Source organism: Podarcis pityusensis (genome assembly GCF_964106645.2).
Source record: "Podarcis pityusensis genome assembly, chromosome: 6".
Classification (NCBI taxonomy): domain Eukaryota; kingdom Metazoa; phylum Chordata; class Lepidosauria; order Squamata; family Lacertidae; genus Podarcis; species Podarcis pityusensis.
The window spans coordinates 14,472,776-14,486,746 of record NC_138030.1 but is presented as its reverse complement, the minus strand read 5'-3'; the positions used below and the strand labels follow the sequence as shown (position 1 = coordinate 14,486,746).

General features: G+C 44.3%; 1 protein-coding gene across 3 annotated transcripts in view; it reads left to right on the top strand.

Moving 5' to 3' along the window:
* The window catches only part of RBM38 (RNA binding motif protein 38), a 41,011-nt gene extending 28,100 nt beyond the window's left edge, over positions 1 to 12,911 (top strand). Inside the window, exons 5-6 of one of the 3 annotated variants that reach the window (XR_013988249.1) lie at positions 484 to 578; positions 11,374 to 11,531. Coding sequence is in view for 1 of the 3 variants with exons in the window: in XM_081012425.1 (XP_080868551.1) it covers positions 11,374 to 11,680 (307 nt within the window). In the remaining 2 variants the exon portion in view is untranslated. Of the gene's footprint in view, positions 1 to 483; positions 599 to 11,373 lie in introns of all 3 variants that reach the window. The other 2 variants (XR_013988250.1, XM_081012425.1) reach the window with 2 other exon arrangements.
* Positions 12,912 to 13,971: the final 1,060 nt, after the last annotated feature.

Genomic DNA, 13,971 nt, shown 5'->3' with positions numbered 1-13,971 from the left:
TGCTTATTTATTTATTTATTTATTTATTTATTTTGAAAAGTTTATGTCCTTCCTTCCCCCCCAAAAAAGGAATCCATGGCAGCTGACAAATCAGGGGAAAGTAAAAAAAAAGGTAATAAAAATACTATATTAGCATAATAGTCACAACAGTAAACAATACCTAGGGTTAGCAGTAACTAAACAAAATGCTTTGAAGATCTAGGAAATTGCCAGCCAAAGGACTTTTTAAATAGCCATCTTTAGTTGGAAGAGCCTAGGGTCTTAAAAAGAGAGTACGCAGTTGCATTTTGGCCTCATTCAGCGGGGTCATTTTTAGGCGTGGGTTGATGTGGCTGTAACATTAACCGCTCTCGAGTTGACACTAGATGCAGTCTGCTTGCTTTTATATTATCTGTCCTTTTGCCTCCCGTGGATCTGCATATAACCTTTTCTGTGTTTTGCCTTGTGTCTCGTTAATGTTGGTTGTGGCGTCGTGCCACGTAGCTAGGATAGCACCTCGATCCTGACCGCAATCCCTTCTCCGCCTGTCTTGGGCCCAAGGTACCAAGCGACACCCGACACAACTCTCTGCAAGAAACGTCAGTGGTTCTAATTTTAGGTTTGACCAAGTTCTCTTTGCCGTGTTTCCCAAGTGTTTGTGGTTTCAGCCAGTGATTAATCAGTAATGCCATGAAGCAGCTCATGAGTTGCCATTCACAGGGTGAATTTGATGTGTGATGACAGCTTGAGGATCACTTGATTGATATTTTTATAATCATGTTTCCGATGAAGTTTCCTTCTGGCATTAAGATAAAATTATTCGGGCCTTGTTTTGGATTCCCTTACAGTTTAAACGGAGCAGCAAATATTTTTGACTTGAGTTGTTAAATCTTTATCCCTCTTTCTCTTCTCCCTTCTAAATAAATACAACAGTTTTAAAAATCTGCTTTCAGTTTTAGAAAAAAAAAAAGTTTTATATGCAAAAACACAGCCAGGAGATAACTTCATCCCATTGTACTTTGTGTGTGCTTCCTTTAGCTGATAATCAAAACTTAACCTACCTGATGTTTTATTACTATTAATGTGTTTAATAATATATCCGTTGCTGTTACTGCTGTTTTTCATAAATCTTTATTTTATCTTTTGTCCTTTCAAGGTTTTCAGTAAACGAATCTTAGGACCAAATCTTTTTTTTTAATTTACATTGTGAATTTCTAAGAAGTCTTGCCAGAAGAAGGAAGGGATACTTTATGGCATGGTTTTATTATAATAATTTGGATTATTATTATTATTATTATTATTATTATTATTATTAAAGAGACTTGTCTTAGAGAAGATTGGAAAACATTTATTGAATATATGGGAAATAATTGTGTACAGCTGAAAAAGCTGGCAGCATTCAACAGTGTAAATAAGTTTTGATGGATTCAGTAATGAAATATTGAATGGTATATTTTATGTAAAATACGCAGGAATTTATGATAAGTAAAATGAACCATGGAAAGAGAAGAAGGGAAGTCATTGATATCTTAAGGATGTAAAAATGAGTATTTTAAATTGTAAAACAGAAAATTTAGTAAGAATTACATACAAAAAAAGAGAGAGGGGATAGATATTCCCCCCCCCATCCCCTCCATCTGCAGCTACAGCACTTAAAAACAATTTTTGCATTTTAAGATTGGGGCGTTCTTAAGAGAGTTGTAAGATCTTTCTATAAATGGGTTACCTGAGTAAGTATTGGGGTTTTCTTTTTCTATGTTTTTAGTGGTTCTCATTTTTGTACAGGCAACCCCCCACCCCGTTCACACGGGGGTTGCAATCCGAGGCACCGTGCGTGTCTGTGATACTGCATATAATTGAAACCCATTGGAAAAAACCAGCAAACGCCCTGTCTCTGTGATGTTTCTGGGTCACTTCCAGGTTCGGCTCAATGCAGATATTGAATGCATGTAAACAGGCTGTTTGCCTGTATATAAATGCCGCCTTGAGTCCTGTCAGGGAAAAAGATGGGGTGGGTATGTATGTATGCATGGTTGGTTGCTTAAAAAGTTGTCTTCGCCATCCCAGCATGAGGTGCTGTTGCTTGCACAAGCTGTGTTTGTGCATGCAAAGCATTATGGTCTGCAAAGGGTGTGTGTATGTGTGGGTGGGTATAAACTCTATAAAGTTGAGAAAGTTGACCCTTGCATTGCAATTGCCTCAGTTTCTTGGTAAATTCTGGCTGTAGGAAAACCGAAGCCCCAAACCTAGTCCCCCCTCCAAAACAGACTAAAAAACTCATGTCATCAACACGGGATTTCTTCAATTGAATTTGCAACGGTACTAGTTTTTTTTCCTGAGAAAAATGTAATTATGTGGAACAATATATACTGGGATACCTAGCAAGAAAAAGGATGTGGTTGTTTCGGTGCTGGAAATTATTTAAATGCCTGTCAGACGATGACAGGCTATAATTAAATTCTACCTCAGGACATGGGTTAAAGTGGCCTCATGTTCCTAATAATAATAATTATTATTATTTATTCATACCCTGCCCATCTGGCTGGGTTTCCCCAGCCACTCTGAGTGGCTTCCAACAGAATATTAAAATACAATAGTCTAAATAACGTAATGGTAAGTATCGGGAAAGATACAGCTTGCGGAGCACAGTATGTCTTGGTGGAAGAACAGTTACCCAGTTTAAGAAAGTGTTCGCTGGTTAATCCATATGTGTTTTTAATATGTATACAGTAGCAACACTACTTTTCAAAGAAATAAGCCTGCTTTCTTTGTTTTTTTATGTTTTTAGATACTGCATCTGTTGCAACAGGTCCCATCTAGGAAGAGGTGTTTCCCTGTCTGAGAGAAAAGGGGAAATGTTTCTTCCATGGTGGGGCCAGCTACCCATGGCTTTTTAAAGAACCATTAAAAAAATGGTTCATTTTTTTGAGTCGTCAGCAGGCTCATCTCAGCTATCTGCCAATCTCCCATTCCCACCACCCTTCTGAGTAATACCCCTCCCCACCTTCTCACTATATAGAAGGATCTGGCAACTTCTGTTTCAGTGTATCTGAAGAAGTGTGCTTGCACACGAAAGCTCATACCAAGAACTAACTTAGTTGGTCTTAAAGGTGCTACTGGAAGGATTTTTTTATTAAAAAAATAAATCACTCATATTTCTTTCTGAATCTGAGGTCATCATTGGTAGTCCTCATCCCAGTGTCACTGCCAAGGCAGATCCTGTGGGTGCCTAAGGGATGTGCTGCTAGTGTGTGAAAACAGTCCAGATCCAAGGATCCCCAGGCATGCACCTCCCAATCAGGTGCTATCCTGGCGCCTGCGCATCTTCAGTTGGTCGCAAGTGGCCGATAGCCAGCTGCAAAATGCGCCTGGTGCATGGCTAATTTCGAACGCTGCTTTCCAGAGAAGCTCACCTGCTGCTAATTTAGATAGGGTTGGGCAAAGACTTTAACATATTTTGAAGCTTTGGCTTTCTAAAGGTTTTAAAGGCCTGTTTTTAATTTTATTGATTAATGTACGTTGTGGTGCATTTTGTAGTGTACATAATACCTCCTTATGGTTCGGATTGTGTATTGATGATGATTATCATGCTGTGCAGGGAACTTTGGTAGCAGAGCAGCATAGAAATTACATTAATACAGTGGTACCTCAGGTTACATACGCTTCAAGTTACATACGCTTCAGGTTACAGACTCCGCTAACCCAGAAATAATACCTCAGGTTAAGAACTTTGCTTCAGGATGATAACAGAAATCGGGCTCCGGTGGTGCGGCGGCAGCAGGAGGCCCCATTAGCTAAAGTGGTGCTTCAGGTTAAGAACAGTTTCAGGTTAAGAATGGACCTCTGGAACGAATTAAGTACTTAACCCGAAGTACCACTGTACATAACTTCTGCGGCCCAGTTTAATCAGGGACACCTTTTTTTAATGGACTGGAAACTCTTTTAGTAGATTAGACTAACCAATGAATTGAACCAAATGTTCAACCCTGACTAAGTCATTGTGGAAGGCTTAGGCCATCAAAAATAAGACCATAAGCCATGGGTGTAGCCAGGATTTACGTTGGATTTAAGTATTTTTTATTGATTTACTTGATTTGAGGAGGGGGAGCTTCTCCCCAGGACTTTCATCAAACAGAGCACGTTTCCAACTCCAGCAAAACGTTTTTAGTGGCAATCTTCTTCTTCTTTCTCTAAATAAATTTTCAGGAAAAAGTTTCCTTTCTTGAAGGAGGAGTACAAATGGGAGCGCAAAGCAGTTAACTCGTGTCAGCAGATATTTTCTTTCTTTCATCCAGGGTCCCAGATAAGTTTATTTTCTGCCGAAACCAGCACAAGTCTCAGCCTGTTAAGGAAATGGGGGAGTTTGTTTGCATGGCAACTTCAAGGAAATCTGAATAGGGTGTGGGAGAGGAAGGGGGGAAGAGTAAAGAGTGCAAGCGCCTTGTGTTTTTACAACAAACGCCTCATAATCGCTGCCAGAAAAAGAGAGGAGCCTTCACTATTGTGGCAATACAGGTTTAAACATGGAGTCAGTGACAACAGGCTGGAATGTTAAACAAAACCTGAAAAGGCCTTTACTCTAATTATAGCTAGAAGCAACCGGCCAGTCAGTACCTTGGAGATGCAGTGATGAGGAGAGCCTTAATGAAATTGCCTCACAGGCATGGCTGAGGTGGACAGAGGACTCTGTTTTGACAATAGCCCTTGTTTTGTGGAAATCTTGACCAGAAGCTACAGCGTTGAGTTCTTTAAACAAATTTTATTAAATAAAGATATTGTATATCATTAAGCCCAACTTCAGCAGATCACTGGCTTCTTGTGAAAAGCCTTGACTAAGCAAAAGCTAGACATGCTCTGCAGTCTGAGTGGGAGTGCTGAAAGGATTATTGATTGATTGATTGATTGATTATTGACTACGTCTGAAGGTGATGTGCAGTGTTGTTGTTTAGTCGTGTCCGACTCTTCGTGACCCCATGGACCAGAGCACGCCAGGCACTCCTGTCTTCCACTGCCTCCCGCAGTTTGGTCAGACTCATGTTAGTAGCTTCGAGAACACTGTCCAACCATCTCGTCCTCTGTCGTCCCCTTCTCCTTGTGCCCTCCATCTTTCCCAACATCAGGGTCTTTTCCAGGGAGTCTTCTCTTCTCATGAGGTGGCCAAAGTATTGGAGCCTAAGCTTCACGATCTTTCCTTCCAGTGAGCACTCAGGGCTAATTTCCTTAAGAATGGATGCATTTGATCTTCTTGCAGTACAAACCCAAGAGTGCAGTACAATCAATTACAAGCTGTTAAAAACACACACACACACACACACACACACACACGGAACATAAATGAAATCAGTGAGATTTTTCTAGAAAAAGAGGTGCCAGAACTTGCCACGAACACCTCCCTCATTCTCTTATATTGGCAGTGGTGCCAACCTGAAAGGTGCCGGAATTGCATGCCCTGGATGACACCATATAGAGCAGGCACTTATGGCAAAGGCCCATTTATCTAGCTGGGAAAGAGTGGCAGAACAGAAATGCCTTGTTGCTAAGCTTTTTATGATATACAGTGTAATGAAATGTATCACAAAATATATGTGGTAAAAAAGTGGACTGTAAATAAAAGAAGCTTCTTGTTCCTATGCTTGGTCTTTTAACCACAACTCCAGACATTTTTATGACACCCATCCGCACTGTGCTTGATTTTAAAAGAGCTGATATTCAGTAGAATTATTAAGGAAGAAAAATGGCACTTGGCATAGACCAGTTGGTTCCCAACATTTTTTGGCCCCACCTAAGCATCTCTAAAATCCTGATGCCCACCCCCCGTGACATATAATTCTTATTATTCAAAAAGTGAACTCCTATTCACATGGAGGAAGCCTAAAAGGCCATTCACTGTTAATAACTCATTCTTGAATTGCCCCCCTTAAAAAACAAATTGCCCCCCTGTGGGGCATGTGCCCCACGTTGGGAACCCTAGGCATAGACAGTGAGTACCTTCCCACAGACGTGGGCGTGTGTGGCTCACACTTGGAATCCCACTGGTAAATCTTACGTTGATACTTCAAGTGTCAGAACCTAGTTGCCAAATGGCTCCCAAAATCAAGGTTGCAGTCGCTAGAACAGAATGTCTAGTTGCCATTTTGGGGCAAGACGGCTCTAAAGTCTTATTTTTCAAATGATGGACTGACTGTGATTGATTCTAAGTTAAACATCTGGCTAGTTCAGATGACACCTTTGAGCTAGGTCAGGCACGCCCAAACTCAGCCCTCCAGATGTTTTGGGACTGCAATTCCCATCATCCCTGACCACTGGTCCTGTTAGCTAGGGATGGTGGGAGTTGTAGTCCCAAAACATCTGGAGGGCCGAGTTTGGGGATGCCTGAGCTAGGTTAAGAACTTTGAGAACTTAATGGTGACTGCTCCTGCTCAGGCTGCACAGAAAAAGCATTTTGGTTCCAGATACTCATTCTGATGGTGCAGATAAAATATAACGGGAGCAAATGGCAGAAAACCATGGCTAAAAAAGCCACCTCTATTGGTCTGTCTCCCCCCCAACTGTATTACCTGGGTTATGAAGGCGCCCAAAGGTTTTAAAGCAAAGATTATGGGACAATGCACACAGTGACTTGCGATCTCAATCACACGCAGTCTGTAGTCCGCTGGCAGCAGGAGTTCAATATGGGTATGTGTCAGGGGTTCAGGAGCAGAGGCACAGGAAAGGGAGGAAATAGAGAGCGAGGGGGAGGAGTCCGAAGGAAATGTTAGCGATGACAGCGGTCCGAGGTCTCTGAGTCTTTCCAGCGAATCGGAAGATTCACAGAAAGGGGCTCCCATGGTCAGAGCAAGGGGGGTGCCGAGGGGGACACCCCAGGAAGAAGGGGCCAGAGGGGACTCAGAGAGCAGCAGTTGGAAATCAGGACCAGCGTCCACACCAGAGTGCAGTAGGGGGGAGGAGTCCCAGGCATCGGGATCAGGCGGCGCACTGCCAGTGGGAGGACATGAGTCAGGATTGGCCACGCCTCCATCGGGGAGCGAGGAAACGGTCGAGAGGAAGGTTGAAGGCTGGGCGCGCGCGCCAAGTTCAAATGTACAGGAGGGCGGCGCAGTTGGCAGCCCGGATAGGGAGCCAGGTCCCAAAGCCCGCCGAAAAGAGGGGGAGGAGTCAGGGGGGTCAACGTCAGCGTCAGAAGAATCCAGGAAGGAAGGGACCCCGGGGGGTAGCAGGACCCAGAGGAGAAAGGAGAGACGTAAGAGGTGGAGTAAGGCTAGAATCTTAAACTGGTGTACAGGGGGCGGAGACTCAGATGGAGCTTCGCCGATCTAACCCCTAGACGTAGAGCTGGGGCGCTGCGGCTTGAAAATGGAAACTGTACTTCAATAAAGACTTTTGTACATTACTGCCGGCTAGCGTTGGTCCTCTGTGAGCTGGGACCTGGAGCCAGCTCTGACAGTATGTCTTTGAATTAACATCTTACATCAAAAACCTGACAGTACCTAACTATCGAAGGCTTTTCACCAAAGCCAGACTAAATGTCTTCCCCTCTGCAGTGCTGGATGGTAGGTTGAGAGGAGTTCCCTACCAGGACAGACTTTGCTCATGTGCTCAAGACATCGATTCCATAAATCATATTTTTTTGCATTGTGCGAAGTATGAGCAGGCCAGGGCTGAACTGATACTACCCTTGCTGGTGCCTTTCCCAGGAAAATCAGAGGCTCACTATGTCAGGTTCCTACTGGAAGACCGGACAAAAGCTAGAACGTTGGCAGTGGCAAAGTTTTTATCGGTGGTTGCAAGAACAAATGAGCCCTATATTCTAAACAAAATGATTGATTAACCTGGAGGTAGGCTGTATGACCTGTGTATAGATTTGTAATGTTTTGTTGGGTCTCTGGACCGTAATAAAGATTGTTGTTGTTGTTGTTGTTGTTGTTATAATGGATAGGATTCTACAGGATGTGTTGCTAGTGTGTGAAAACAGTCAAGATCCAAAGATCCCTCAGGTATATGCACCTGGGGGAGACGTTAGGCACCATTCCAGCACCCAGGCATCTTCACTTGGTCACAAGTGGCCGATATCCAGGTGCAAAATGCGCCAGGACCCTTGCGAATTTTGAATGCTGGGTGTTCCCAGAATTCATATCCCCTCTCTGCCATGAATCTCACTGGGTGTCCTTGGGCCAGTCTTCAAGTTTTAGCTTAACCTACCCCATAGGGTTGTTGAGAGGTTACTGTAGAGAGGGGAAGACCCATCCCTGCCACCCTGAGCTTCTTGGAAGAAAGTTGGGATATAAGTACAAGAAATAAGTAATTAGATGGTAACGGTTTATAAATAATAAACAGTGCAAATAAACACTTGGCAACTGCTTTGCATGCTTCTCTTGGACTTCTAGATAACCAAGAGACAATAGACAAGCATAGTGGCAGCTTCTAGAATATCTAGGTATTTCCCGATATCTTTAGAATCGTGCAAGCAGGAGTGTTTGGCTGGCTTCTCGCCTGCTGGCTGGCTCCATCTCCATGTCCGACTCATCCCTTCACATGGCAGAAGGAAGGCAGGGCCAGGACATCCCTACTCGCCCTCAGGTGATTCTAATAACATGGGGAGGGGGATTGAATGCCCAAAGATGGTCTATGAGAAGTAGGTGGCAGAGAAGTGACTTGTGTTAGCCCTCCTGGTTTTGCAGATTGACCAAAAGGCAGTCTATTGCAGCTCGGCGGCTGGTTTTGCTCGGCAACTTACCAGCCGTTGCAGAAGACAATTTTCCTTAGATGTTGTGACATGTGCAGATGGCAAGTGCAGACCACAGAAGCGGATAAATCTTAGCTTGCCTATCCAAAAACTGTACACTGTGGACACCTGAAAAGAAAAGAAAAGAAAATAGATGGTGAATATTAGGAGTGACAAACACAGGACTCTGGAGCAACTACCGTAATTTTCGCTCCAAAACACACACTTTTTTGCTCCTAGAAAGTAAGGAAAAATGCCTGTGCGTGTTACGGAGCGAATGCACTCATGGCTGCCGTCAGTCAAGCAAAGCGGGGGCCGCTTGCAGGGCTTCTGTCCCGCTCTAGCTTTGCTTGCTTTACAGCCAGGAGGAGGGGGAGGAGCCGGGGAGGAGGGAGGGAAGGAGAGCCATGGCAGCAAAGCGGGCAGCAGCCGCTTACACGGGAGGAGGGACAGACGGGAGCCATAGCGAGCCGGAAAAAGTGCCGCATAGCCAGCAACAGCTGCTGCAGCCTCAGCTAGCAAAGGTCCGTGCGCTCTCTAAACGGAGCAATGAGGCTGCAGAGGGACGGCAGGGCACAGGAGGGCTCTGAGCCACGAGCGCAGTGAAAACCAGTAAAAAAGTTTTTAAAAAGGCTGCTGGGGACAGGAGGGCATGGGATGAGGGAGAGGGGGAAATTACGATTCTCCCAGCGTCTCAGCTGATCCGCTGAGCAGGACTTGGGTTGCAGGGGATTCGCCATTAGCTGCGTAAAGCAGCAAAGAGGGAGAGAAGGAGGAAAGTGGGAGAGGAAAGGAGCTGCTTACACTGCTGTAAGTGGCTGCTGTCCGGTTGGCTCCTTTAAAGCAACAGTGCTCTTTCCCTCCCCCCTCCCCGCTCAGCTCGCCGAAAAGCTCCTTTTCTGCACCCCACGCGAGCTCCTTCTCCCCTTAAACCCCTCTCCTGCATCATGAGCAGCATCCTTCTCCACACACCCCATGCGTGTTCCTTCTCCCCTTAGACTCCTCGCCTGCATTATTAGCCTCATCCTTCTCCACACACCCCACGCGTGTTCCTTCTCCCCTTAAACCCCTCTTCTGCATTATTAGCAGCATCCTTCTCCACACACCCCACACGTGCTCCTTGTCCCTTGAATGCTTTTCCTTCCCTCCCCACTTAAAACGTGGTTACAAAGTACGGATCCACATGGATCCACATGGATCCTTTTGCACTGGGTCACCCCAAGTTCACCATCAGATCACGTAGCATATTCATGGCTACAGCCTGCACCAAAAAACACACACGCACCCACTGTTTCATGGGGCTGCAATGGCGCAAAAACGTGGTTACAAAGCATGGATCCACATGGATCCTCAGGATTTTTGCATTGGGCTACCCCAAACTCACTGTCAGATCACGTCTGTGGCCACAGCATGAACCACAAAAATCATACATCCACTGTTTCGTTTAGAATATTTTTTTCTTGTTTTCCTCCTCTAAAAACTATGTGCGTGTTATGGTCAGGTGCGTGTTATAGAGCGAAAAATACGGTAAATGTGGTATGGAAATTAGGAATGCAGTAGGAACCTTAAGGAAGTGGGGGGAGGAAATGTGTTGGGTTCTCAATTTAGCCAAGGGAGATGGTGTTAAATGTTCCATAGTCCACATAAGTGCTTTCCTTCCTTCCACAGATGATGTTGGGTTACAGCTCCCCTCAACCTTGACTTTTGGCTAAGCTGGCTGTGGATGATGGGAGTTGGAGGCCAACAGTATCTGGGTACTCAAGGTTGAATTGGAAGCCTAGCTTTGGAGGGAGGGGAGTGTTCATGTCTGTCCTCTCAAACTGCAGAATGCAGTCAGTATGGCCAATATGTTAGTAGTGAGTAGGCTATTCTTGTCTGCTTCCGTGGAAGAGGAAGTACTTAGCTGCTGGAATAAACTTCAGCCTTTTCGTTTGTCACTTCAGTAGGTAAGAATGCACCAAGTGAGCAGGAGTACTTCTTTCCTGGCTGTAAACTGTTCTGAGAGAGTTAAGTGCGAAAGTAGCCTAAGCCCATTCCCCACAACAGAGTGAATAAACCTCTGCAGCTGAGGTGACCTCTGTCAAAAGTGCTAGGTGCCACTGGAGGTGGCTGTCGCTATTCATCACCATTTTGTGAACATCCAGGAGCCATCTAGCTGGCTGGTGGTTGAAATGCAGTGCTGGAGTAGATGAATTATTGCATGCTATTGTGTGTACAGACTAATCATGAACTTTCGGAGTGTGGATCCTGATGTGGTCAAAACAGATCAAGATAGGAGGTGATCAGCAGGCAACACAAACACACAAAATGCACTTTTAGAAAAACAAAACTCTACTCCCAAAACAACCTGATGAGGATTGAGCATGCTCAGTGGGCACTGAATGTTGACTGGCTGTTTTGGAGACGAGACAGAATGGTATGGCGTTGTCTTGGAAGAAGCTGGTTGGAAGCCTAAAGCAACCCATGGGCCTCTGTTGTCTGTCTGCTGGTTTAAACCTTCCCATTTATTTTTTTTTATTTTTGCTTTGCTTTTTATTTCACTGGTCCTTCTCTCTACCTGCTTTCTGGTTTTCATAGCCCAGTGATGGTTTGGCTCTCCTGCTCCCAACTATTCGCGGCTCTCCTGTGTGAAGAATCTTGACTGTGTCTTCTGTCTGTCTTTAACCTCACAGGCTCGCCCACCACTTCATTTACCCTCAAGCCATCGTCCAGCCCAGCGTGGTCATCCCGACCCCCGTACAGTCGATGACATCTCCCTACATAGACTACGCAACGGCGACCCAGGCCTACTCGCAATTCACCACCACCGCTGCCTACGACCAGTATCCGTACGCTGCCTCTCCCGCTGCTGGCTACATGGGATATGGCTACACGGGGGCTGTCCAACCACCTCTCACCGCCTCCAATCCTGCAGTAGCCGCTTCCACCGCCTTCATGCAGTATCCAGCCACACAGCTGCAACCCGACCGTATGCAGTAGATGATGACGGCAGCATCACCTCCACCCTTTTGGAGAAGGACTATTTCTTTCTTCCCATGATGGAGTGGAAATATTTTTTTTTCTTTAGTGGGTGGGGATCGGGGTCGGAATCCGTGAGACGAAAGAGGAAAGCAGTTCAAAAATAAATAAATAAACCGGGAGTTTCTTAAAAGACTTTTTAGGAAGAATGCATATCAATACCTAAGCTATTTATAGTGTTACAGGCAAGCTTTGCAAAAGAAAAGGAAAAGGAAAAAAGAAAAGACATTCATAACAAACTTTTGTAAGCTCTCTCTCTCTTTTTTAATGAAGACAAATAATTGTTGCAGAGGTGGACTGTAAGCGACTTAAAGAGGAAAACTGCAGGTCTGCGCACACTTAAATCAATCTGCTTCCACCGGCCATCATTTTCTCACTCCCTGCTCCTGCTTTTATGCACTACTTAACTCTATTGAACTCTGAAGGCTGGCCATTTGCTCTTGCCACAGAAGGTACCTGGAGAATACAGTAATGAAAAAAAAAAAGCAACCTTTTTCTTTTTGGCTCATCTTAAAAACTTTGTAATATTCAAGATGCCTTACGGAGGAAAGAAAGAAAGAAAGAACCTATTTTAATATTTATTGTGATCTTTTTTATTATTATTATTCACGGGAGCTGTGAAGTGCAGGTGGAAGAATAGTAATATCTGCCTTGTTTAATTCTCAACTAAATTATTGTATGTAGGTGAGGAAAAAAAACGTTCCTAAGTAACGCTAAATCACTTTCAACATGCAAAAAAAAAGGGAATATTGGCTCGAAGGACGTTGGAATATTCCTTTAGTCAACGCACTGTAATTTTCTCTCTTCTTCTTGTAATTGTTACTCTTTTAAGATTATCTCAAAAGTTTTAGGTATATTTTTTAAAGCAAAAAAAAAGGAAGGAAAAAAAAGAATACTGAACATATTGTCTACTTTGATAGATCTTTTGTTTATAATGCTGCAAAGCCTAGAGAAATTTTACAGTATTTATATAAAAAGCTAAGCATGGGCTCATTGGCCTGTCAGTGCTTAGGAGAATGTCAGGAATGGATCAGAGTTTTTAAAAGGTGTTTCACACTTGAACAAAGAAAGGGTTTAAAACGTGACATTTTTTATACCCAATGGTACAAACTGCTGATTTAAGCAAAGGACACAGTGTAAGTAAAGTGCATTTTTACAAAAGAAGAGCAATAAACTATTTTGATTTTTAAAACGACGTCGCATTGTCTCTTGAAGCCCTGTAGCAGATGGGGATGTGGGCTGTGGCAAAGTTGACCCAGGTTGGTAGACAATGGGCTGCTGTGGCCTGTTATTTGCAAGGGCCCTGGGAGAAGGAAAGCCTCCAAGGGCATGCCAGTCAGTGAAGTCCAAGTCATCTGCTCTGAGGAAAGGCAGACATGGTTAGCAGGTTACTGACAGAATACCGTGCACTCAGATTCAGTACAAACTTTGAATTAGTGACACCTAACTTGTAAGCTATTAGGGACGCGGGTGGCGCTGTGGGTTAAACCACAGAGCCTAGGACTTGCCGATCAGAAGGTCGGCGGTTTGAATCCCCATGACGGGGTGAGCTCCCGTTGCTAGGTCCCTGCTCCTGCCAACCTAGCAGTTCGAAAGCACGTCAAAGTGCAAGTAGATACCTTCCAGCGGGAAGGTAAACAGCGTTTCCGTGCGCTGCTCTGGTTCGCCAGAAGCGGCTTAGTTATGCTGGCCACATGACCTGGAAGCGGTACGCCGGCTCCCTCGGCCAGTAAAGCGAGATGAGCACCGCAACCCCAGGGTCGGTCACAACTGGACCTAATGGTCAGGGGTCCCTTTACCTTTAACTTGCAACCTAAGAGGATTTTAAATAAATTATATAACTTAGCTGTTGAGTGGGTTACATCTAGAATTCAACAGAAGTGAGAATGCAGTTTAATTAAGTAGTTGTCATTTGATACGTGGTGTTGGGTTTGGAAGCATGGAACCGTACCAGGTTCTTGGTATGAACTTCAGGAAAGAGTGGTTGTTTTTTTTTGCAAAATCTTGTTCCGATGGTATCTAGCCCCACTTCTGCTTAATAAAATGTATTCAGGGCTTGTTGGAGCTGTAATCTTTCCTAGGGCAGATGTGTTGCACAACTTTTGGTCATGCCTTAAAATAAAAACAACAGAGAGTCTTGTGGCACTTTTTAAGAAGACGAACAAATGTATTATGGCATAAGCTTTCCTGAACTGGAGCCCACTTCGTCAGATGTGAGAATGTAAAATAATGCATTAGATTTCTGTCGTAAA